This window comes from Cervus elaphus, chromosome 5 (genome assembly GCF_910594005.1).
Source record: "Cervus elaphus chromosome 5, mCerEla1.1, whole genome shotgun sequence".
Classification (NCBI taxonomy): domain Eukaryota; kingdom Metazoa; phylum Chordata; class Mammalia; order Artiodactyla; family Cervidae; genus Cervus; species Cervus elaphus.
Genome location: NC_057819.1, coordinates 95,412,869 through 95,438,540, shown reverse-complemented (window position 1 = coordinate 95,438,540; position 25,672 = coordinate 95,412,869). Strand labels below are relative to the sequence as shown.

General features: G+C 53.1%; 3 protein-coding genes across 8 annotated transcripts in view; all 3 read left to right on the top strand.

Annotated features, from left to right (window-relative positions):
* The first annotated feature begins 126 nt into the window (after nt 1–126).
* SCARF1 (scavenger receptor class F member 1) lies at nt 127–11,157 on the top strand. Of its 3 annotated transcripts, none has more exons than XM_043903343.1 (11): nt 127–929; nt 1,167–1,228; nt 1,498–1,599; nt 2,447–2,972; nt 4,710–4,928; nt 5,308–5,436; nt 6,335–6,438; nt 7,059–7,179; nt 8,474–8,598; nt 8,683–8,829; nt 9,488–11,157. In XM_043903343.1, exons 1-11 carry the CDS (start codon nt 541–543, stop codon nt 10,342–10,344), a joined length of 2,781 nt encoding a protein of 926 aa, XP_043759278.1. In that variant the 5' UTR covers nt 127–540; the 3' UTR covers nt 10,345–11,157. The 3 variants fall into 3 exon arrangements, with proteins under 3 accessions (XP_043759278.1, XP_043759280.1, XP_043759279.1); XM_043903345.1 differs by having other exon boundaries at nt 8,720–8,829; nt 9,488–10,008; XM_043903344.1 differs by lacking the exon at nt 1,167–1,228.
* A 189-nt stretch (nt 11,158–11,346) lies between these two features.
* LOC122694511 (transcription factor BTF3-like) lies at nt 11,347–12,208 on the top strand. The gene has a single exon (XM_043903346.1). The coding sequence runs from the start codon at nt 11,481–11,483 to the stop codon at nt 11,964–11,966; it is 486 nt and encodes a 161-aa protein (XP_043759281.1). The 5' UTR covers nt 11,347–11,480; the 3' UTR covers nt 11,967–12,208.
* A 5,482-nt stretch (nt 12,209–17,690) lies between these two features.
* The window catches only part of SLC43A2 (solute carrier family 43 member 2), a 43,181-nt gene continuing 35,199 nt past the window's right edge, over nt 17,691–25,672 (top strand). The window contains exons 1-2 of one of the 4 annotated variants that reach the window (XM_043903340.1): nt 17,691–17,778; nt 18,654–18,867. In XM_043903340.1, coding sequence (XP_043759275.1) covers nt 18,708–18,867 — 160 coding nt within the window. In that variant the 5' untranslated portion in view covers nt 17,691–17,778; nt 18,654–18,707. Of the gene's footprint in view, nt 17,841–17,892; nt 18,263–18,653; nt 18,868–25,672 lie in introns of those variants that run through there. The other 3 variants (XM_043903341.1, XM_043903339.1, XM_043903342.1) reach the window with 3 other exon arrangements.

Genomic DNA, 25,672 nt, shown 5'->3' with positions numbered 1-25,672 from the left:
ACCCATCTCCCTCCACCCTCGTGCACACATGCTCAGGCATGTAACCCCATGGACTGCAGCCCGCCAGGCTCCTCTGTCCATGGACTTTTCCAGGCAAGAATACTGGAGTGGGTTGCCATTTCCTTCTCCAAAAAGCATCAGTTCTTTATAGTCCAACTCTCACATCCATATATGACTACTGGAAAAACCATATCTTTGACTAGATGGACCTTTGTTGGCAAAGTAATGTCTCTGTTTTTTAATATGCTGTCCTTCCTATACCTCTGTGCCAAGCCTCGGGGGCCAGATAAAAGTGCTGCTTCTCTGAGTTTGTTTCCCCATCCGTGACACGGAGAGCTGACTTCCCCCCTCCCAGGTGTTTGTACAGATGGCCTGAGCTATTGGAATAAAGCAACTGCCCGTGATACCAGAAATGGCTCCACATCTGTCTGTCAGGGATCTGCCCCTGCCCAGCTCTGCCAGGACGGCCCCCTTGGTTGTCACTGGTGGGGGGGAGGGGTGCTTCTCCCCTCTCCGACTTTCCTCGGGGAATGTGACCTAATGGATTTCCGTGACTTACCCACTCGCCTGTCCGGGACCCAGGACTTAGAGCCTCACCTTCCTGCCCCCTCCGGATTCAGACCTGCCCGGAAGCCTCCACTGAGCCCATTGGCCTTCCCTTTCCTTTCAGTATTCTGGTGTCTGCGCCTCAGCGCCTCAGGGAGGTGCCTCGTGGCAGCCCGCCCCTCTAGCCTGGTTTCCTCAGGAAAAGCCTGGGGAGGAAGCAGGAAGGGGGTTGGGAGCTGTGGGGGCCAGACTGACCCAAGCCCTCCCGCTGCACTGGCCGCCATGGGGCCGGGGCTGCTGTTCCCTCTGCTGCTGCTCAGGGCTCTGGGGGCCCCGGGGTCTGAGCTGGACGCCGGGGGGCGGCACGTCTGCAATGCCAGCAGGTGGGTCTTGTGGGCGTCTGACGAGGAGGGAGGAGGACAGGAGGAAAGAGGGGCCAAAGCCAGAGGGGTCCGGGGACAGCCTGGAGGGCGGTAGGATGGCCAGGGACAGAGTGGAAAGGGTTTGCAGACGTGGGGCTGTGACCCTTGGCCAGGCCCACCAGATGGGGCTGAGGCCAGCGACAGTGATCCAGCTGCAGGGCCAGGCTGCCCCCCGGCTGACCCCTCTCTGCCCCACAGCCCCTCTGCTGAGCTCCAGTGCTGCCCAGGCTGGAGGCAGAAAGATCGAGAATGCACCATCCGTGAGTAGCCAGGATGGTCCCACCCACCCTATCCCACCCGCCACTGGAGGAGAAAGGAGGACAGAGCCCAGTGACCCTTCCTTCCTACCCACCCTGGGGTCTATTTGCCCTCCTGAGTCCTTGTGCCAGGGTGCCTCCTGTGACCCAAACCCCCCCGGCCCCAAGGAAACAGCTCTTGAGGGAGGCAGGGGCAGCAGGAGCCAGTGAGAGGGACTGAGCGTCCCCTGGCCGCACCCCTGTCCTTCCAACCTGGGTGGGGTGTTTTTCAGCCATCTGCGAGGGGCTGGACGCCTGCCGGGAAGACGAGGTATGTGTGAAACCAGGCCTCTGTCGATGCAAACCTGGATTCTTCGGCGCCCAGTGCAACTCCCGTGAGTCCTGAGTGTCTCCTGAAGGATGAAGGCGCCGGGCAGGACTGGGGGAGAGGGGAAGAGAAGCAGGTAGCAAAGAAATCTTACAAGAGCAGGGCCAGAGTCCTTCCAAGCTTTGCTGAGGAAACTGAGGTCTGGAGACAGGAAGTGACGCACTCCCGGGGATCCCCTGAGTCATCTGGTTTCTACCCCATCTTCAAAGTCCTCCCACAGGTTCAGTTCTGGGCTGTTCATCTTCCCTTTCAACTTCCTGAAAGACGCTGGAGATCCCGGTTAACTGCAAAATGAATGCGCTCTTAGTCTCATACACCTTATGCCAGTCTGGAGGGTGACTGGAGTGTCCACCTTCTCTGACACAAAGAGGGACTTGGCAAAGTGGTTGGTGGCCAGTTTAGCCAGAGGGCAGCCAGCCGCCAGGGGTCGGGGTTGAGAGGAGGCGCTGGGGGGTGTGGCTTCTTCCACAACCCCAAGGGCAGCCTCCAGGCCTGGACAGACACAGTTGGGGGTGGGGGGGAACCCAAGGAGAGGGAGGAGGGGCCCGAATGCAGGCCCACCCACTTCGGTGTGGCTCTGGACAGGCCCTTTCCCACTCTTAAGTGTGTTCTGGAATGTGGAAGTGGGAGGCTGGGCCAGTGCTAAGGAGCCTTGTGGTTCAGAGCCGGGGGCAGGAAGTGAGCTGTGCCCCAGAGGACAGGCCGTCCCGGCTCTTGGAGGGTGGGCCGGCTCCCCCCACACACACTTCCTTGTCCCAGGGTCCCTCCTGGCACACAAGGGGGCGCGCGGCGAGCATCCGTGCCCAACCCCGAGCCCGCTGACCCTCTTCTGTCACCCCCCTGCCCTGCCACAGGCTGCCCGGGCCAGTACTGGGGCCCCGACTGCAGGGAGGTCTGCAGCTGCCACCCGCACGGCCAGTGCGAACCGGCCACCGGGGTGTGCCACTGCCAACCCGACCGCTGGGGCGACCGTTGCGAGTTCCCGTGCACCTGCGGTCCCCACGGCCGCTGCAACCCCCAGACCGGCGCGTGCCGCTGCGAGCCCGGCTGGTGGTCGTCCACGTGCCGCCGCCCATGCCAGTGCAACCCCGCGGCGGCGCGGTGCGATCAGGCCACCGGCTCCTGTCTGTGCGAGCCGGGCTGGTGGGGCCGCCGCTGCAGCTTCCGCTGCGCCTGCCACGGCTCGCCGTGCGCGCAGGAGTCGGGCCGCTGCGCCTGCCGGCCAGGCTGGTGGGGCCCCGAGTGCCGGCAGCCGTGCGAGTGCGTGCGCGGCCGCTGCAGCGCCGCCTCCGGCCAGTGCGCCTGCCCGCCCGGCTTCCGCGGCGTGCGCTGCGAGCTGCCCTGCCCCGCCGGCCGGTACGGGCTCCAGTGCCGCGACAGGTGAGCCGGGCGACGGGGGTGCGGGTGAGAAGGGAGGGAGGAGGGCGTGCGAAGGAGGAGGAGAGAATGAGAGGGCAAGTGGGGGAGGTGGGGGCCGCTGGAAGAAGGTTGCGCAGAAACAGACAAGGGTGGGGTGAAAGGGGGCAAAGAGACCCTCGACGCCCCTGAGTCCAGCCTCGCCCACCACTTTCATCTGGTTACTGTTAAACAAAATACTCCTAGCAAGCCGTAGAAACAAGACGAAAGAAACACAAGGAATCACATGGCAAAAAGGCTATTGCAGGGTCTCTGCCTCTCAGGGGCTTTCAAACTTTGACCAGGTCCACCCACTTTAAGAAACGTTTTACATTCTATCATATATGTATTCAGTTCAATTCAGTGCTCAGTCGTGTTCGACTCTTTGGGACCCCATGGACTGCAGCATGCCAGGCCTCCCTGTCCATCATCACCTCTCAGAGCTTGTTCAAACTCATGTCCATCAACTCGGTGATGCCATCCAACCATCTCATCCTCTGTCATCCCCTTCTCCTCCTGCCTTCAATCTTCCCCAGAATCAGGGTCTTTTCCGATGAGTCAGTTCTTCGCATCAGGTGGATAAAGTCTTGGAGCTTCAGCCTCAGCCTCAGTCCTTCCAATGAATATTCAGGACTGATTTCCTTTAGGATTGAGGGACTCTCAAGAGTCTTCTCCAAAAAAAAAAAAAAAGAGTCTTCTCCAACACCACAATTCAGAAGCATCAATTCTTAGGCTCTCAGCTTTCTTTATGGTCCATTTATTTCTTTATTAATACATATGATATACATATATATCATACATGTATATGATGGGCTATATATTAACTGAAGTAAAAAGTTAAGCTGACAGCACACGCACATACGCATATATATACACCCAAATGTTTTCTGTTCTCTCTTTTTAAGTTTTAGTCAGGATCTGTTAAATTGGTTTTATGAACTCCTCTTCTCCCACTAACGAGTCTGATCCAAGTGAGTGATCCCAGATAATTAAGTCTCTGGAGGGAGAAAGTTCAAATAAGGATGAAGGCGATATTAAGATAAGATAAGCCTTACTGGAAAAGTTGTTAAAAGAGTAGATCCTAAGAGTTCCTGTCACAAGGGAAAAAAAAACTTTTTATTTTTTGGTATCAATATGAGATGATGGGTGTTAACTAGACTTGGTAATCATTTCACAGTATATATATGTCATTATGCTGCACACTTTGAATTCATAATAGTGCTGTATGTCAATGATAACTCAGTAAACCTGAAAAAATCTAAAGATAAAATGCTAGTGGTGAAAACACGCACTTGATGCATTTTTATAACGCATTAAATGGGATAGGAGCTAAACTACGGAGGCCTGTTCATGCCAGACCTCTGAGGTGGCAAGGGTAGAAGGGAGGAAGGGGAAAGGGGAAGGGAGGAAACCCTGGGCAGAAGGGAGGCAGAGGTAGGGGTGGTAACTTGGTTTCCCTGGCTGGGCTGGGAACTCCTGGGGACCCTGGGATCCAGGGAAGGATGGGGCTCAGAATGGGGGGCGGTTAGGAAAGGGCTGGAATCCTACTAGAGCCGCAGAGATGGTCTGTCCAACCTCTTTGTTGTACAACATGGGGAAACTGAGGCTCAAATCTGCCAGAATGGCCCTGCTGGAACCAAGATGCGCTCTAGACCCGGGAGGCCTGGGTGGATGCGACATCCGTCCGCCTCTCAGGGCTCCCTGGACTCCTTCTCTTCCCAGCTGTGGCCACTGCAAGCAGAATAAACCATGCTCTGCAGACACAGGCAACTGCGAGGCCTGCGAGCCGGGCTGGAACGGGACCCAGTGCCACCAGCCCTGCCCTCCTGGCGCCTTTGGCGAGAACTGCAGGCAGCAGTGCCCCCGCTGCCGGCTTGGGGAGGCCTGTCAGCCAGACACCGGGCACTGTCAGCGCTGTGAGCCTGGCTGGCGGGGGCCCAGGTGAGGAGCCAGCCTGCTCAGGGTGGGGCATCCCTTCCTTCTAGATGCTTGTCCCAGCTGCTCCCTCTCCCAAGCATACCCCATGGGGCCCACCTCTGGGTGAAAACCAAGGCAGGAGAAATGGGTGATGATGGGGCCCTGGGCAGGCCCCCCCACTACTCAGGCTTCCCACTCTTACCTCCCTCCAGGGATCTATAGTCTGTCACCTATTGGGTCTGACCTCAGATTCAAGGCCCTGTTTGCACCTGAGCTTCACTGCTGGATGAGTAGATGCTGGGGTCTCTGAATCTAGAAGTATGGGGGGAAGATGGGTGGAGCCCATTTGGGGGCGGGGGTCAGGCCTGCCTCGCTCTCCATTCTGAGTCTCCCCTCACCTCAGGTGCGAAGACCCCTGCCTGATTGGCACCTTTGGGGAGGGTTGCAGCTCTACCTGCCCCACCTGTGTCCAGGGGGCCTGTGATGCTGTGACAGGGGAGTGTGTCTGCACCGTCGGCTACTGGGGGCCCAGGTGAGGACGGGGGGAGGAGGAGGGGCCTAGGTCAGGCCTCTGTGCAGTCTGCTCCCTAAACTTCCCCGCCTGGGCTTCTCCCCCACCCACCCAGCATCCTCATTAACTAGGAAGTTATTCCTCTGGTTGTGGGGTCTGCATCTTCCAAAGGGGGCTCAGAGGTAGAAGTAGAACCAGCTCAGTCGTGTCTGACTCTTTGCGACCCAGTGGACTGTATGTAGCCTGCCAGACCCCTCTGTCCATGGCAAGAACATGGATTTCCCAGGCAAGAACACTGGAGCAGGTTGCGATTTCCGTCTCCAAGGGATCTTCCCAACCCAGGGATCTAACCTGCATCTCCTGCACCTCCTGCCTTGGCAGGCAGATTCTTTACCACTGTGCCACCTGGAAATGTCAGTGTCGCCAATGTCAGGTTCTCCCACCTGTGGGACAGAAGAGAGTATTAACTGGAAGAGATTTCATTTTACAGAGGAGAGGACCAAGGCCCAGAGAGTTAGGGTGGAGCGGGCCTTGCTCAGACCTCCAAACTCTGAGGAAGTGTCTCTGGATTCCACTGGCATCTTGCTTATTTCAACGATAGCGCCAAGTGGACAAGGAATGAAGATCTTGAAAAGTGGACCCTGTCTGAGGCTTTCACCCTGGGGGCCTGGGAGCCAGGGGGCAGTTTGTGGATGGTCTCCCTGGAAGATGGGCTTAGGGGCTAAGGGATTCTTGTAAACACTGCCAGGGGTGGGGTGTTTAGAATGTGGCTCAGAGGTCAGAGGAGTCTGGCTGAGCATCCTTCAGGGGAAGTCTGTGTGGCAGGGGGGAGGGACCAGTGCCCAGAAATCTACCTTCCCCTGCCCACCTCCATGCCTTCTCAGCCACCCTCCCACTTATCTCTCCTGTCCCCCCAAAGCTGCAACACTTCATGTCCATCTGGCTTCCATGGAAACAACTGCTCTGTTCCCTGCGAATGTCCAGAGGGAAACTGCGACCCTGTCTCTGGGGCCTGCCAGCTGGGTAAGCTGGAACAAAGAGTATAGGATGAAGTAGCTGGGGGAAGGGTGGCCTTTTTTTTTTTTTGGCTGTACTGCATAATAAGTGGCATCTTAGTTCCCTGACCAGGGATCGAACCCACACCCCATGCAGTGGAAGCTTGGAGTCTTAACCACTGGTCTGCCAGGGAAGTCATGAAAGAATGGCCCTTGACACAGGCTCTGGGGCTTCCTTACTTGCTAGAAAGGCTAAGCCCACTTCAGAGATGCTCTCTCTACCTGAAATCTGTATGGGTGCTTTGGGGCCCCCCCAAAGACATAACAAAGCCCTGGTCCCCTGAGAAAACAGGCTAGCACCCAGGAGATGGGTACACAGGGCTGGATACTGGGGTGTCTCATCAGGCCTGAGAATTGGGGCAAGAGTTTGTGGAACAGGCTGGGGACCATCAGGAAGGGACAGACCAGTAGGGAGGCTGCCTGGAGGAGGGGGCCTCCAAGCTGAGCTGAGTCTACATCTCTCAGAAGAGGGGGAGGGCCCCACAGGTGGGAGATTCTGGGGAGAAGGCAATGTAGAGCTAGAGATGAGACATGATGTGTGGGAGACAAGAAGGCCCCGAATATGTGTCCGTCACCCGCCCTCCCTAGGATCTCATAGTCAGGACGCCGCCCTCATTGCGGGCATCCTCGTACCTCTGCTGCTGCTCCTCCTGGCCATCTCCTGCTGTGCCTGCTGCTGCTGGGCTGCCCGGCTGGACCCCAAGGACAGGTGAACACAGGCCCCTGTCTTCCCAACCCTACAGCTCAGGCCGTGGGTGGAAGCAAGGTGGTATCTATCGTTTCCTTTCTGGGATGGAGCTAGGCTGGCCTTGTCACATGCATAGGTCAGAGGTAATGAAGTAGCTGGCCATGGCCGTGGCCTTGAGACACCAGGTCAGCCACCTGCCCTCCTCAGATGCTTCTGGGGGTGGAGGGTGTGGGGGAGCAGGCACCAGGCTGGCAGAAGGCAGAAGCAGCAGCAGGGTAGCTCTGGGCAGGGAGGCAAAGAGACCAGGCCTCCGAAGGGAGAATGCCGTGAAAGCCTGTGCAAGGGTTCAGCAGAGGGCGTGGTTTTCCAAGAAAAGGAGAGGTGAGAAGGGATTGAGGCTTGGGGGCTGCTGCGGGGAACACTCTTTGCACAAGAGCTTTGTTCCTTTATGAAATGTCTTCATACTTCTCGGCCCCTTGGAAGCTCAGAGCAGTGTGGATGGAGGTTTTGAGCAAGGCACTTGGTGGCAGGGGATTTACCTTCTTAATTCCCAGGAGGACACAGACCCAAGGTGACCCTGATAGTCGCTGGCCCGCATGAAGCCCGTGCCCAGTTTTCTGGACTCTGTTTTATCTGGTGTGCTGTTAGTTCACTCACTACCCCTTGAGCATATCACTCTTGTCTGTGGGGGCATCGTCAGAGCAGCAGACCTAGGAGGCCCTACCCTGGGGACCTAGATCTCGGGGACAAGGAGAAGCCCCTCACTCAATAACCAGGACGTGTGCACAGTCTGTCTGAGGAATGGCAATGAGTGAAGCAGTTGCTTCCAGCTTGGGGGTGAGGACAAGGGTGGGATTCCCGGAGGTGGTGTCACTTCCAGAAAGATCGGTGAGCTGGGGCTCAATGAGGATGATAATCACACATCGCTGAATTTGGGGGCAGCCCTCTGTGTAGCTGGTGCTATGCTGGGTCCTGAAAAAAAGCTCTGATAGATAGGAGTTGTTGTCCCCATTCTACAGATGAGGAAGTTGAGGCCCAGAGAGGCTAAATCAGAGCCAGATTGCCCACCTCGTGATCTGGAGCCACGCTGCCCTCTGTGTCAGGCTTGGATCTCGAAGTCAATATTTTATATATGTGTATATATATATATCTCCAGATCTCAGTTTGGATTTTACTCTGTAGTCAGAGAGAGTCACTGAAGTAGACATGGTCACTTTGTCCCATGAACCGTGGAATCAGGATGGTCCTGGCCCTTTTCTCCCGCCCCAGTCAGGGCTCTCCCACACTGACCGCTCTCCCATGCCCTTGCCCTCAGGCCAGTGAGAGATGGGACCGCCATGTCCAGGATGAAGCTGCAGGTCTGGGGGGCCCTGACCTCCAGCCTGGGCTCTGCGCTGCCCTGCGGTACCCTAGGCAGCCACAAGCTTCCCTGGGTGACAGGTAAGTGGGTGCTGAGGGTCAGGGGTCGCCAGGACAAGGTGTCCCCTTGGGCGCAACACTTGACCTAGAGCCCCTCCCCCGCAGTCTCGCACCATGACCCGGAGATCCCCTTCAACCACAGCTTCATCGAGCCGCCCTCCGCCGGCTGGGCTTCGGACGACTCCTTTTCTTCCGATTCCGAGTCTGGAGAAGAGGACGAGGGTCCTGCCTATTGCGTGCCACCCCAAGAAGGTAGCCCCCAAACAGCCCCCCCACCCCCTGAGCCAGCCTGCTCATCACACCCTCTTCTTTATTCCTTCAGCAGACGTGTAGCAGGCACCCACTCTGCCCGTCATGGTTCTTGGTTGTGGGATGCAGTCAAGAACAAGAGAGATGCCTGCCCTCCCCAAGCTTATAGTCTACGAGACAGTGGGTGGTAGGACAGAGTGATACGTGCTTTCACGGGGGACATGCGAGTAGGTGCTCGTAATCCAGCACGTCAGGGGTGACAGGGGTCAGAGACGATGTCTAGGTGTTTGTGGTATCGGAGTTGAATCTGGCAGAATCAGTAGGAGTTAGCCCAGGGACAGGGAGAGATGGGAATAACATTCCAGGAAGAGGGGACGGTGTACACAAAGGGCAGTAAGTAAGAAGGACATGGCCATGTGGCGCTGAAAGAGTGTTAGCGTGGTTGGAGTGTGGCATTATCACAAAGTTGGGGAGAACAGTGAGAATGGAGGGTACCAGCGGTAGTCTCTGCCTGAATAGCCCTTTGCCCTGGCTCTCTGCATCCTCACCCTCTCCCTTGCTCCATCTTGGGAGCCTCCCCAAAAGATGCTGAGCTGGGTAAGTAAGATGGACTGGGGAGCCCAGCCCAGCTTCGGTCAAGCACTTCTGTCTCCTCTGCCAGGGATGGTCCCTGTGGCCCCAGCGGAATCCTCAGAGGCCAGCCTGGCTGGAGGTCCCTTCCCTCCGCCCGAGGACGCCTCCACGCCGTTTGCCATCCCGCGCACTTCCAGCCTCGCTAGGGCCAAGCGGCCATCAGTCTCCTTTGCTGAAGGTACCAAGTTTGCACCGCAGAGTCGCCGAGGCTCCGGGGAGCTCTCCAGCCCGCTCCGAAAGCCCAAGAGGCTCTCCCGGGGGACCCAGCCAGGTCCCGAAAGCCAGGAGACTGAGGAGTCCACAGGCCCACAAGTGGAAACAGATGGGGTCCCTCCTGGTACTGCCAGCCCCAGGGATTCAGCTGTTGGTCGCCGCCGGCTCCCACTTGGTGGCCGGACAGTAGCTGAGCGTGTGGAAGCCATCGAGGGCAGCGTCCAGGAAAGCTCAGGCTCGGTCACCACGATCTACATGTTGGCAGGGACACCCCGGGGACCTGAGGGCCCCGTCCGATCTGTCCTCCGCCGTTTTGGTAGCTTCCAGAAAGGCCAGGCAGAACCCAAGGTCAAGAGTGCCATCCCCAAGCCTCCACGTCGGGCCCTGAGTCGGAACAAGGGCAGCCCCAGGCTGGACTCTGGCTCTGCCAATCAGAGCCCCAGCTCAGCCATGAAGGAGGAACTGACTGGGACCTTGCAGTCTGCAGGGACTGGGTCAGAGGAAGGGGCCAGGGGCCTGGGGGGTGGCATCAAGAGCTCAGGGGGTGGCCAGGAGCTGGCCCCTGAGGATGGTCCCCTAGTACAGGATCCCCAGAAGGTGGCTGACGAGGAAGGGCAGGAGGAGCCCCAGTATGAAAATGTTGTACCCATTTCTGGGCCACCGGAACCCTGAGGATCTTGAGTTTTGTGAGTGGTAAGACTGTGGATGGGGCTTGGGCCTCAGATTGCCCCCATCAGATTGTGTTTTGTGCTGGGAAAAGATCCCAGGGCCAGAAAGACATGCCCCCTTTCGCTTTCACCAGGAAATGTCAGTGCTGGAGGCCAGTTGGCTCTGGGTCCTAGCCGAGCTCTGGGAGTGGGTCTGGAAGGCCTGGGCAGAGACCCCACTGGATGGGGTCAGGAAGGGGGAAGAGATGACTGCAGGGACTTTTTCTCTGTTGTCCTGGGCTCTGTTTAGCCCGTCTCTTCTTTCCTTCATTTGCAAAACATTTTTCTGAAATGGGAAACAACCTAACTGATGATAAAAGATTAAAGAGATATTCCTTATGAAAGGTTCCTAACCAACCAAATAAATCAGGTTGTGTAAGAATATGGGAGCTTGTTCATGCTATCCTGCTACATGTAAATCATGTTTCCTTTTTACAAATTTCATTCCTTTTGGCCTCAGAATACATGTTTAGAATTCTTCCATTTTGTGACTTCCATTTATTTTGTGACTTTTTTATAGACTTAAAAAAGAAAAAAAAGATGTGAGGGGGACTTCCCTGGTGGTCCAGCGGTTAAGAATCCACCTTGCAATGCAGGGGACTTGGGTTCCATTCCTGGTCAGAGACCTATGAGATCCCACATACTGCAGAGCAACTAAACCCACGGATCGCAACTAGACAGCCTGAGTGCAGCAGCTACTGAAGCCTGCCCACTCTGGACTCCATGTGCTGCTACTAAGACCCGACATAACCGAATCAATAAATATTTTTTAAAGAAATAAAAAAGATGGATGTGCGTAAAAAACATTTGAGAGGAAGACATCAAATGGCATTTTTCTCCAGGAGATGACAGTGCGGCAGATATTTTCTTAAATTTAGACATAATTTGCAAATTTCCTACAGTGGACATTCTTTTTCACTTTTCTCACTAGGTTGAATTTTTAGTATTATAACAAGCAATGTTGTTTGTTAAAAAGTACTGGGCTGCTCTAGCTGCCATCTTGCGTCCCCGCGTGTGTGCGCCCAACCTCAGCTGGTCTGCCCGAGACCACCTGAGCGCCAACCCTAGTCCCCCGCGCGGCCCCATTTCCGCTCCAACAAGATGAAAGAAACTATCATGAACCAGGAGAAACTCGCCAAACTGCAGGCACAAGTGCGCATTGGTGGGAAAGGAACTGCTCGCAGAAAGAAGGTGGTTCATAGAACAGCCACAGCAGATGACAAAAAACTTCAGTTCTCTTTAAAGAAGTTAGGGGTAAACAATATCTCTGGTATTGAAGAGGTGAATATGTTCACAAATCAAGGAACAGTGATCCACTTTAACAACCCTAAAGTTCAGGCATCTCTGGCAGCAAACACTTTCACCATTACAGGCCACGCTGAGACAAAGCAACTGACAGAAATGCTCCCCAGCATCTTAAACCAGCTTGGTGCCGACAGTCTGACCAGTTTAAGGAGACTGGCTGAAGCTCTGCCCAAACAATCAGTGGATGGGAAAGCACCACTTGCCACTGGAGAGGAGGATGATGATGAAGTTCCAGATCTTGTGGAGAATTTTGATGAGGCTTCCAAGAATGAAGCAAACTGAATTGAGTTAACTTCTGAAGAAGATAAATCTTGAAGAAGTTACTGGGAGCTGCTATTTTATATTATGACTGCTTTTTAAAATTTTGTTTATGGATCTGATAAAATCTAGATCTCTAATATTTTTAAGCCTAAGCCCCTGGACACTGCAGCTCTTTTCAGTTTTTGCTTATATACAATTCATTCTTTGCAGCTAATGAAGCTGAAGAAGCCTAAGAATAAAGTTTGAGACAAAGATAAATAAAATTCTTTGCCTAGTAAAAAAAAAAAAAAAAAAAAGTACTGGGCTTCCCCTAGTGGCTCAGTGGTAAAGAATCTGCCTGCAAAGGCAGGAGACACGAGTTCAGTCACTGATCTGGGAAGATGCCACATGCTGCAGACCAAGGAAGCCCGGTCGCCACAACTACTGAAGCTCACGTGCCCTAGAGCCTGTGCTCCACAATGAGAGAAGCCACCGCAATGAGGAGCCTGCGCACAGCAACTAGAGAGAAGCCCCTACTCGGCACCATTAGAGAAAAGCCTGTGCAGCAATGAAGATCTAGCATAGCCAAAAATAAAAGTTTAAAAATAAGTAAAAGGTACTAACATTATAAACATGTCTAGAGTAAAAATCAGATTTCCCTTCTCCCCAAGGGATTCTGCAGGATGAGGGAGGGGCCAGACTTAATTTTCATGGAATGCCTGTTGGTCTAGTCCGGAATTCTTTCCTCACGTATTTGCATTACCCAGATAGGAAATAAAGCTCAAACCCTCTGTCCCAGTGTGTAGAGAAGCTCATGAACAGTTTAGATGCTGCCTTTCAGATATTTTTCTGTGCACATAAAAACAAAAGAGCATCTCATTCTGCAATTTGCTATTTTACTTAACAATATATCCTGGCTATCTTTTGATGTTAGTTAATATAAAACTACCTCTTTTTATAAAAAATGAGATTCCATCATGGGGAAATAACACAGGTTATTTAAGCCATCCCCTACCTATGGGGATGTGGGTTGTTTCTAATTTTTTTGATCCAATAAATGATGCAGTAGCCAAATCTGTCTACATTTCTTTTTGCATTAGTGCTAGTTTTTCTGTAGAAGAGATTCCTAGAACTGGAATTGCTGGGTTAGGGGGTAAGAATATTAAACATTTGAGTATTTACTCCAAATGGTCCCCCCAAAAGAGCTGAATGGCTTTGTGTTCTCATAAATTATATTGGTATCTGTTTCCCCACACCCAATCTGATAGGTTAAAGGTGGTATAGTTATTATTTTAGCACACAAAAAAACCTCTAAAGCAATAACATGTTAAAGCTTCTTATAAAGTCAAACTCTTTGTACAGATAAGTGTTTTGTTTTAGGAGGTTTTTTTTTTTTTTTTTTTTTTTTTGGCCATGCCATGCAGCTTGTGGGTTAGTTCCCTAACCAGAGACTGAACCTGGGCCCTCAGCCGTGAAAGCACAAAGTCCTAACCACTGAACCATCAGGGAATTCCCCACATAAAAGTTGAGTTTTTTAACTAAAAAAAATGATATTTTGATATGAAAAAAAAGATATTTTGATATGAATGCTATAAAAAACATTATCATTCATGCAGCCAATGTTCATAGCAGCACTATTTACAATATCCAGGGCATGGAAGTAACATAAGTATCCATCAACAGATGAATGGATAAAGATATGTCTACACATACAATGAAATATTACTCAGCCATAAGAAAGAATGAAGTATTGCCATTTGCAGCAACATGGATGGACCTAGAAATTATCATACTAAGTAAGTCAAAGACAAATATATGAGATCACTTTACATGCAGAATCTAAAAAAAATGATACAAATGAACTTATCTACTAAACAGAAATAGACTCACAGACATAAAAAAAACAAAATTATGGTTATCAAAGGAGAGGGAGGGAGGAATAAATTAGGAGTATGGAATTAACATATATAAAATATTCATAGGTAATAAACGACCTACTATGCAGCACAGGGAACTATATTCAATATCTTGTAATAAACTACAGTGAGAAAGATATAACTGTAATAAACCACAATGAAATATATGTAACTCCATATATACATATATGGAGCTTCCTGGCTGCCTAGTGGTTAGGGCTCCATGCTTCTACTGCATGGGGCATGGGTTTGATCCTTGGTTAAGGAACTAAGATCCCACATGCTTTGCTCCATGACTCAAAAAAAACCCAAAAAAACCCAAAAAACAAAAACATATATATAATGGAATCACTAAAAAAATGAAAAAAATAGTATCATTAAAATGTGAATTTCTGGGACTTGCCTGGTGGTCCAGTGGTTGAAATTTCACCTTCCAAGGCAGGGCGTGTGGGTCTGATCCTTGCTCAGGGAGCTAAGATCCCACATGCTTTGGGGCCAAAACACAAAACAGAAGCAATACTGTAACAGATTCAATTGTTGTTTAATCACTAAGTCATGCCCGACTCTTTGCGACCCTGTGGACTATAGCCCACCAGGTTCCTCTGTCCAGAGGATTCTCTAGGCAAGGATACTGGAGTGGGTTGCCATTTCCTTCTCCAATAAAGACTTTAAAAATGTCCCACATTAGAAAAACTTTTTAAGAGTGAATCTCTATGATTATTCTAAGACCAAACTTCTTTTCATATCTTTATCAGTTATTAGCATTTTTTCCTATAGATGATTTGGTTATATTCTTTCCCCAATTTTCAGTTGAGATGTTCATCTTTTTCTCATTGATTTATAAGTGACTTTATATCAACGATATTAATTCTTTGCCCAGTTTGTGATTGGTCTTCTAATGCTGTTTATAGTTTCTTTCTCCTTTTCCCTACAGAAATTAAAAATTTAAATTTAGACAAGTCTTTTTCTTTTTCACTTCTGGGTTTAATGTCATGTGTAATGGAAAGATGGAAAAGCCTTTTTTACCTTAAAGTCAGTAAAATAATCTTTTACATTTTTTTTTAGTACTTCAGTGGTTTTTTTTTTCCAGTGGTTTTATGATTTTTTAATTGAAGTATAGTTGATGTACAATGTTTTATGTTACACGTGTACACTATAATGACTCACAATTTTTAAATTATAATTATAAAATACTGGCTATATTCCCGGTGTTGAGTAACATATCCTTGTAGTTTATTTTAGGTATAATAATTTGTTTACGATCTGCCAGCAGTGCTAACGTGGGGTCTTTAACACTCCTGACAAAAAGACTGGAAAAAAAACCCCAAACCCAGGGAATTCCCTGGTGGTCCAGTGGTTGGGACTTGGTGCTTACAATTGCCCTGGCCCAGGTTCAATCCCTGACAGGGGGACTAAAATCTTTAAAGCCACAAGACACAGCCAAAAAAAAAAAAACCACAGAAAACAAACAAAGAGAAAAAACCCAGAATTTCATTCAAATTAGACCTGGATTCAAATCTCAGTTCTGACATACTTGTTTGGAAATGTTACTTAAAGCTTGTTTTTTCATCTGGAAAATGGGCATGTGGCTATCTTCCAGGGTTATTGTAGGGATTAAATGACACAGTATGTAAAGCACCTAGTAAATTTTTGACCCTCAGTAAAGGGTCGTTATTATCAGCATTACAGCATTCTCCCAGCTTTGAGTCCTTTATTCCTAGAAGCTGACACCTTTCACCTCTTCATTTATTTATGTTTTATTTTTTTTATGTTTTCATTCAACAAACTCATATTATGCATCTACTTTGTACTTACTTCTGTATCAAGAGCTGGTTATAGCAAGCTGAATAACGCATGGCTCATGCCCCCAGAGTTCATAGTCAATGGGAAAAACCAAAGTCAAACAGATGAATAGATAATTACAAAACAGAAAGATAATGGAGACAATCACCGGGAGTAGTTAGGGAAGACTTCCTGGAGGACATGCTGTTCCAAGAGGGACTATGTTTGAGGGTCACAGGTGAGAGAACAGCACCTGCAGGAACTACAGGCAATTCCATGGGACTGGAGCAACTAAGAGCAGGTCAACCACCGTGGGGGAGGAGCCTGTGTGGGTCAGCTTGGAGAATTTGAACTTTATCCTGCAGTGCCAATGGTAAAGTTTCTGAAGTGTTTTAGCAGAGGTCAGATTTACCAAGGTTAGATTTGCATTTCTCAAAGCTCACTGGGATGGAATAGGGGTGGAGAGATGGATTTGAGTGGCTGAGATTAGAACCTCGATGAACAGCAGCTGCAGTCCTATGGGCAAATCAGATAAACACTTAGGAGATACAGATTCTGTGGGTGGGGTCGAGGTGGGATGGAGAGGGACAATAACAGCTGGTGACCAACAAATACTGAAAGGATGTTTCACGGTATCTAACTTCAGTAGGCAGTGATGCTATGATCTGGGAAGTACAGTTTTTTGTTGGGGGAGAAAGTGAATTACTTTACAGGTGTGTTTGCAGTTTAGAAATGTGTATGGAACAACTGCCTGAGACAGCCCTCAAGCAGGTGGCTCTAGAAGGGAGGGAGGGAGGGAAAGATTGAAGTTTGTCAAGTGAGTGGGTGAGATTCTCAGGGTGGGGCAACCAGATAGGCAACCAGCCAGGATCCTCTAAGACCACAAAGTGTCAGGCTTGGTCTGAGCAAGGTTGCCAGGGGCGGGTTGATGGCGGCAGGGGGCGCACTTGGACTCAGGGTCTAGGAGCACTAGGCTGCTGGGGCTCTCTCAGCCCTGGGGTGACAAACCAGCTCCCACAGTGTGTCAAAGAGACCAAGCTGAATCGCCGGGAGACAGAGGGCCCTCCGCCGGGTTGTGCCTTCGATGGGGGAGAACCTCCAACTGGAGCTAAAACTCCTGAGCCCAGGCTCCATCCCCCTGCCCTGGCAATTCCTCGGGGGCTTGTCCAGGTCTTTCATCAGACCAGGAGCCTAGAGCTCTCCCGACCCCACGCGTCTTCCCGGAGGCCTGACTTCTGCTAGTAGTTTTGCTCTGCCCACCTCGTTACCTTGCAGAGAGGCTTCTAACCTGAAGGAGAACAGGGCGAAAGGGAGTAGAGGTGGCAGCCAGCAGTGGGAATGGGTTGAGGGGTCAGAGTCTGGAGGGGGTACCTGACATCCTAGGAGACAGACAAGCCCCACTCCCACGTGGAGACCCCGAGGGAAAACTTCCAGGGACCGGACAGATGACACCCAGAAGTGCGGGCCGTGAATCAGGAAAGAAGGGAAGAAGCACACCACGCCTGGACAGAGCTCTGAGGATCCGGAACGTGCAGACAGCGCTTGGACGGGGTACTGGAGGCAGGAGAGCGAGGATTCAGGACACAAAGCCCAAGGAAGACAGGATGGCAGCATCGCGTGGGGAGGTGGCGGGAGGCAGAACGACCCACACGGAGCCAGAGCATCGGGCGTGGTGCTCGGCACACAGTGAGAGCTGGGGGCTACGAAGCGGGCCGGAGGAAGAACTAAGCCAGGGAGCTAAGCGGGCTTCGGGAGGGAGACCCGCGTGCAGCTAGGGGAAGTCCGAGAGCTGCGGAACAGCGAGCAGAGGGCTCAATTCAGGGACAGGGTTTCCGGGTAAGAGGCGAAGGGGGAATGCCCCTGGAGCTCCCCAGCCAGACTATGACTCCAGTTTTAAGCGCAGACCTACCGCACAGCCGCAAGCAGCCCCAGGCCCCCCCAGCTCCCTTGTTTGTCTCCCAGTCCGGCCGGAACCGGCTTCTGCTTGCCGCGGGGAGGGCGGGTGGCTGCCGATTGGTTAACGCCTGTTTCCAGCCCCAGCTCAGCCAATCAGCGTGCGGCAGTGTTTTCTTCTAGGGGTCGGAATAAAAGGGCTGGAATAAAAGGGGGGGCAGAAAAGGCGCCGGCCGGGCCCGATACACACCAGTAGGAGCCGGGTGAGAAGGATCCTGGGGACCCGGGTCCCGAGCTTGAGTGCTGGGGAGAGGAAGGCGCAGGAGTAAGGGCATAGGGAGAAGATGTGTGCATAAGGGAGGAGAGACTGAATGGATGAGGAACCGCCGGGGGAGAGGTCCAGGAGCAAGCTAGGAGATGGAGGAGCAGGGTTCGCTTCCATAGAAACGAGCTAATTGCCGAAGAAACGGCCCCAGACGGGGGTCGCGCGGGAGCTCGCGCCGCCGGTTTGAACCGGCTTCGCCTCTCCCGTGTGGGGCTCGCGTGGCCGCAGCGCCTAGCGACCTAGACAGCGGCCAATGGCGTGGCAGTTCCTGTGCCGTCAGGCCAATGAACGGGCCGCGGGCGGGCCGTTCCGGAGCTCCGTGCGCTGATCTTGTGGTTAAGGGAGCCCGATCTGGGGAAGGGTCTCCAGTGAGCGCGGGCGGGCGGGCTCCGGTGAGGGTCCCGGGGAGTGGCAGCCGTAAGGTATGCCCCTGCCCAGGTATCTGAACCTCCGGCTGCTTCTCCTGACAGCTCCCAAGCTGCGTCAGTCCTGCTGGGAGCCTGCATTAGTTCCACGTCCCTGAGCACGCGTTTCTCCCTTCGTGTTTCTGTGCCTCAGTTTCCCTCCGAGTGAGCCGAGAGAGAGAAGTCTCCCTGCCTGGCCGGGGCGGCTTCTCCCAGAGCTGCGGGCTGGCGGATGAGCCAGCGGCCGAGAGGGTGGCCCAGGGCCGAGGCAGGGCTGGGGCTTCCTTGCTGCGTGCACATGCCTCCCGCGCTGCGGAGGGGGTGACAAGCTGCGCGCGCTGCGGCAGCGGCCCGGGTTGGCCGCCCCGGCTGGGTAGGGCCGGGCGCTGACGCCGAGGTCTGCGCGCAGGTGGCTGCAGAGAGGAGCCCGAGCCGGAGCCGGGTCGCCGCGTCTCTCCTCGCCATGGCGCCCACCCTGGCCACTGCCCATCGGCGCCGCTGGTGGATGGCCTGCACGGCCGTGGTGGAAAACCTCCTCTTCTCGGCAGTCCTCCTGGGCTGGGGCTCGCTGCTCATCATGCTCAAGTCGGAGGGCTTTTACTCCTACCTGTGTACTGAGCCAGGTGAGACTGATACCCGGGCTGGGGGGTCGTTCCTGGATGGGGGCTTTGGGAGGGGACGGAGGGCGGTGTATACTCAACCAGCAAGACCACCTCACTGCGCAACTCCTCCTAGTTAGCAGAAGGCCCGTTTAAACCTCCTCCCCCCTCCAGCTTTGCTGGGTACAGATCATCGTCCCTGTTTTTTGGCTGAAGACACTGAGGCTCAGACAGATCTTCTGACTTGCATGAGGCCTCACAGCTGGAGACTGTCATAGATCCAGAACCCCCAAGTCCAGGGTGTTCTTTCCACCACCCGGGAACATGACTGGACTCCTCTCCTCCCAGTGCCTGGCACATCACTTGCCTTGCAGTAAACATGTTGCTCTCTGACTGTAAGAAAGAGGAACTCCTGACTCAGTGACTGGGGTGCAGCAAGAGAGAGGAAGTGGCTTGGCCTCCACCCCGTGGAAGGTTCATCTAGAATCTAGATGTTTTTCAGTCAGGCCTTGAGTCTCTAAAGGGCTTGTCGGATACAATTTCTTGTCTATTTTTGCTGCTTTCTAATTTTCCAAAGGACATTTCCTCCCACAAGCTGTGAGAACATCTCAGTGGCCTTCTTCCCCTGTGAGGGGGAGGGGAAGGGGGTATTTCTGGAAATGGCACTAGGGCTGTCCTCTCCCTTTGCCACATGTTGGTGTAACTGAATTAAAGCTGAGGATGCCTGTCTACAAGAAATCTCACCCCCACCCCTGTGGTCACACCCGATGACCTTGTTTGAGGATTCTGATTGCTGAAGGTCACTGGGACTCAGCCTAAGGGTGGGACCCAAGTGGCTCTCACTCTCTACCCTTCTATCCCCCTTCCTCAACAACCTTGATAGTAAATGTTTTGTTCTGCCCTCTGTCACTTCCTAATGGTTGAAGTGAGTAGAGTCTCTCCCCAGTACCTTTGACAGCCAGCCCCCGCCCCAGTTCCCTTGGATGGAGATAACCCAGGTCTGACCTCCTGCATCACACCACCAGCTTGCCATTTTTTTCCTCCCAAGACTGCTAACTTTGAGGGAAGAGAAAGCTTTGGACCGGCTCATGCTGCTTGTAAGCTGGTGTAGAATCCTTGTTTTCCTACTATGATCTTCCCAGGAGGTTGCTGAGCATTCCAGTTACTAGGGAAGCTTCAGCTGAAAGAGGTTAAGGACAGGAGAAAGGGAGGAGATGCTGAGACTGCCTGAGAGAGGGCAGAGTATATTATGTATGACCTTTAGCCTTCAGCCACTCAGAAATATTTCCTAATAGCCTAAGGGTTCTTGGCAGACCTTTCCCCACATCAGCAAGAAAGCTTGGGAGATGGGAGAGTCACTCAGACCTTGTTCCTTGAACAAGCTTTCTGCTTTGCCCAAGAGATGTTAGGAGATTAATGACAGGAAGGGAACAGGTTGGAGCATTTGGCACCTCCTCTCTTCTCTTGGATCGTGACCCTTCCTACTTGCCTCTGACGGCTTCCTTCTGGCTGCATAGAGGGGTTAAAGAACAGAAAAAACCATCATCTCCAGATGAAGCTTTTAGCATCTCATCCAGACTGGAGGACTGTGGTGGTCAATTTTTTTTTTTTGTCCTACTGTGGCGTCAGAAGGTCAGATTCTAGGGTGTTTCCCCCCCCACGTTGTCCACTGATTTAATTTATTTTATGGTCTTGGCAGCGCCGAGGCTGGTCACTTCATTCCTGCCCCAGCCTTGGCTGCCTCCTTCATTGAAGTGGGAGGAGTCCCAGCAGTTGTGCCCACAACAGTGCTGAGTTGGTGTTTAAGCCCTTTCGAGGCTTGCCTGGTCTCTCCTGCAAACCAAAGTGAAGGTGAAGGGTCAGGATTGTGGGTTGAACATCAACTTCTTATCCTGTGCCTTTTGTTCCTGCCTCTGATTTTGGTTTTTCTGACTATCTGGCAAACCCGCTGACCCAGCATCCATGGCGGGCAGGCCTGCTGATCCCACAGGGCTTATCTCTTCTGGCCTCCTTGTTTCTTGGAAGTCTGAGCAGCCTGTTGCCTTGCGGGGCCTGGCATCCCCGTGTCTTGCCTGGCTGGGAGTACCTGGAGGATTTGAGGGTCAAGATTTCTGCTTAGGCCTAATATTGTCAAACTTGGGGGACAGCTGAATTGCAGAGCAGCAGTTTGGCCGTTTATTACATTTATTGAATGAGGCTTGTGAAAAGCTGACCAGTCTACAGCTGATTGAGATGCAAATTTGTCAGCGTTTTGTGGCTTTTAGGACTGATGCTTTGGTTTGTTCCTGAAAGAAAATTTGCCTGAACCTGTTGAAAGGTCCTCAGAACTCTTGCTCGGGACTCCAGCCAGGATCCGGTCACAGACACAGTGTCGGGTTCCAGCGTGGCGAGGTGGGACAAAGAAACAAAGAGCTGGGTTTTCCGTTTCCCCTCAGCTCTTTAATCCCTGTCCACCCGACGGTCAGGGTGGATGACAGGGGCTGGGGACCTGGGCTGGCACTTGGCTTTGCCTCCCCAGTCCCCCTGGTGTGGGCAGGAGACCAGCTGGGTTCCCAGCCCCGGCTTTCCCAGACCTGCGTCCTTTTGGCCTCTGGATGGCCACTGTCACCAGCCCCACTCCCCACCCAACCCCTTTCTTCATTTTTCTCTCAGCTTAGGGGACTGGTGCTCCCTGTGGATGTTTAATCTCTTTTATCTGACCCACACCCTCAGGAAACATTTTCTGAGATGCTGTGCTGGGCGCAGAGTAATCCAGGCCCTCAGGGGGTCTGCAGTCAGCCAGCATCAAAGAGTCACCACACACAGACCTATGCGATCCCACGATCCCACGTGGTGGTCAGACCCCAACAGAGAGCAGGGTGCCGGGGGGCGGAGAGCAGCCGTGGGGATCTGGTTCAGCTTGGGTGGGGGGCTCTCTGATGCTTAGGCAGAAGCGTGGAGGGCCAGAAGGGGTGAGTCAGGAGAGGACAGAGGCAGTGAGCCCCTGGAGCAGGCTGTGTGCTGAAAGAGAAGAGGGAAAGGACAGAAGGGCAGATGATGACTGGAGAGATGGGAAGGAGCCTGCAGGGCCTTGGGGAGATTAGATCTCCTTTTCAAGGCAGGAAGAAGCTCCCGAGGCAGAAGAGACAGTCAGATTCACCTATTAGCTTCTTAGGAATTATTGAGGGTTTGCCACATGCCAGGCGCTGGGTGGGATCATGGGGGGGCGGGGGGCGGCTCTGGAGATGGGAGATGTGGCTTCTGGTCCAGCCCAACCATGGACCCCAAGGCAGCCCCCAGCTCTGTGCTCTTGACCTCCTCAGTGACTCTGTTTCGGTGACCAGGGGCTGTACCCCTCACTGAAACAAAGCAGGAAGCTGGCCCCCGGGACAGTGAGAGGGCAGGGCCAGGTCTGGTCCCCACCAGACTGGGCTGAGGCTGAAGAAGTGGACTTGAGACGGTCCCTGCCACTTCACGGCCCTCCCTTTTTCTGTCTCTCCCACTGGCGGTATGTCTCAGACGTCACTGGTGGTAGCTTTTGCAAACCCGTCCTTTCACTTGTATTGCTGTGAATAGGCCTGTTTTCACTCCCCTCTCCCTGTAACCCCAATTTATTTTGGATTTTTTTTTTTTTAATTCTATACTTGGGGCGGGAGGCCTGCAGGCAGGGGCCTCCAGCCTCAGGATGTGTCACAGAGGAGCTGATGCCCTCGGCCCTCCGCACCAACCGCCTTCCTCCTTCCCGTGACCTAATTCTCCTCCTCCACAGCCGCCTGCCCCACCTGCCTTCTTGGCGTCCCATGAAGGTTCTGTCCAGCTTGGTTGGCTTTCGGGGACTTCGTGGGAGCATCTCATGGGCAGTTCCCGTTCTCACTAGGTGACATGAAGGGCCACCTGGCGTGGTCCCTGACACTGCCAGCCTCGTGTGTCTTTTATTCTCTAAGCATTTTCTCTCTCAACTGCCTCTGACCCAGCTGGTACAGCATCAGTACAGCCTGAAGGTCAGGAGGAGCTTTGAGGTCCAGCCGCCTGGATTCAAGTCCGGCTTCCCCATGTACTGCCTGTGAGACCTCGGGGAAGTGACTTACCTGTTTGGATACTCCAGATATCCAGATGTGAACTAGTGAGTTGAGGGGGAGGTGCTCAGTGACACAGGAACCACTAGCGTGGAACACAGCGGCCAGCGCACACCGGCCCTCTGTGACCACAACTAGGGGGCCAGGCCCTGGCCTGGCCGGTGCGGGGTCCTCTGATTGTCTGTGTCCTGCCTCGGGCTGGCTGTGTGTGAGGCTGACCTCTCGCCTACATACCCCTTGCCAGACGGAGATGCTGCTTCCTGTTGCCGGATAGACTAAGGATTTGAGAGAGACAGGAGATCCTGGGGCAGTGACCATCAGCAGGGAAGTCCAGGGGCCATATTGGGCAGGTGGGGCAGGGGGCTGCTCAAGTTTAGGGGGGCCTCCAGCCTGAAGCCCCTTGCTCCTCAAGAAGCCTCGTCTGATCAGCTGTTCTGGTTTGTTGCCCTATGGTAGGGGGAGCCCCCTTCTTGATCCAGGGCAGTTAGGGGGGCCTGAGTGGGGTCACAGCACCTTCTTTTCTCCCCTGCTCTCTTGCTAAGGGTTTTGAGTGCCAGGTTCTGTGAGTGGGGCTGAACAGAGCAGGCATTGTTCCCTGCTCCCTGCCCCGGGTCTCCTCCTAAGCAGCCTCACGCCCGTTCCCTGCACACTCCGGACACACCAGTTCCTTGCCTGTTTGTTCTTGGTTCACCTTCCTGGGTTGGGCTGGGCCGCTCTGGCTGCATCTGTGATAAACAGGTGCAGGTGAGGCCCAGAGCAGGCTGGGCTGGGGGAGGGCTGAGCTCTAGGCTGGGAGCAGAGGGGCACCCCAGGGGCTCGGCACTTCCTGGGCGCTTATCTGTTTTGTGTCTCTCCGGCCCACAGTGGCCCAGGTGGGAGCAGAATGAGAGGAGCAGCCTGGGTGTGACGGTGTTTGGGCATCTGCTGGATCTGTGATTATGTGTGTGGGCTGTTTACTGCCAACAAAGCTTCGGGCTCACGGAAGGTTTCGTTCCGTCTGGGGCATGGGGCACTCTCACGTTGCTCCCTGGGCCGGTGAGAGGCCGCTCAGGCCTCCCCACCCCCCGGCTCATCTGTCTCCAGACATCACTGCCCAGAGCTTGGAGGGCAGACGGCCAGGTGGCCCCATTGGCAGGGATTTAAGAGAAGGCTGGTGGCCCAACGTGTAAGGGTCCTGCTCTGTTGCAGCGGCCCTAGGATGAAAGATGGGAGGGAAGATTCCCTTCTCTCCACTCTGACTTCTCTCTCCTGGAGCCCCTCCTGTCTAGTTATAAGGTGACCAGATATCTAAACAATTCAAGATGTTTTTTTTGTCCCCATCTTCAAATAAGAGCGAACCAGAGTGTCTGCCTTGAGTATACATGTTGCCTTGGGATTTTGTCTTCCCTCTCTTGGGAAGTATAGCCGTGGTTTTAGGTCCAGCTCTGGGGAAGACAGGAGCAGGGTGCCCTGGTGCCTCTGATCTGAGACAGTGCCTCGCTCCCTCCCCATTCGGTCACTGCTCCCTGCTTGGAACAGCCGAGCCCGCGGCACTGCCAGCCCTAAGTGATTTTGTGTTCTCTGATGGGCTCCAGACCCTACATGGCCACGGTTAGGTCTCACAAGCCAGCGATCCGGGACCCGCAGCTGTCCCCTCCCATCTCCATCCACTCTGTTGCGCCTGGGCTGGTTTGTGCACACCTGCACACCAGCCCGGAGGTGACCGTTGCTTTGCCTGGTCCCTCCCGCTTCACATTCAGTCCCTGTTGCTGCTAGCAGAGCTGACACCTGAAACCAGCGGCGACCTGTGAAGCAGCTCTGGTCTTCCAGAAGTGGGCCCCACCGTGGACAAGCAGCTCCGGCCTGCTGGCCAAGGCCGTGTGTGTGACAGTTCTGAGCTGGAAACTCCTGGGCTCAGATGACCCTGTTTGTCATGTGTTTTGGCTGCCAGTGTGTGCAGACATCTTTTGGGAAGCTGAGAGAAGGTGGCGGGGACGAGGGGATGGAAATCTGACTTGTTAGGTTTTGTTTCTGTGGCTTCAGGGGGTGACACTGTGGCTGTGATCTTCTTCAGTGCCCTCTGGCTTCAAATTGGTGCCATGCATCCTGTTTCATTTCTTCTTTCTGGATCCTTTTGGTCAAGGTGATCTGACGCCACTGTTTTCATTCATTCAGTAAACAGCGACGGTGCGCCAGGACCAAGGGGAGGTGCTGGGGATGCAGGTGACTGGAACACAGTCTCTGTCCTAGCCCAGTGGGAGGCCAGACATGAATTCATGCTATGGATGAATGATCAGTTATGGAATTCTGCTTCCAGTTACAGCATCCGGCTCTGCTCCCCACCAGTTGCATTATTATCCCCGTTCCAAGTCTCCCATCAGAATAGTAGTAGTAACAATAACAATAACGCATGCATACTAAGTCGATTCAGTCCTGTCTGACTCTGCGACTCCGTGGACTGTAGCCCACCAGGCTCCTCTGTCCATGGAATTCTCCAGGCAAGAACACTGGAGCGGGTTGCCATGCCCTCCTCCAGGGGATTTTCCCAATCCAGGGATTGAACCCGTGTCTTTTATGCCTCCTGCATTGGCAGGTGGGTTCTTTACCATTGGCACCACATGGTAAGCTCCTAATAATAGTAATAACTTTTAGCTATTGGTTATGAACACTTCCTATGCTTTTGTGAGCACTAAAATGTTATCTGGGTTTTCTCTGTTACCCCAAATTCTAGAGACGTAGATATTTTTATTACCTTATGCCCATTTTACAGATAAAGAAACAGATAGAGAGAGATG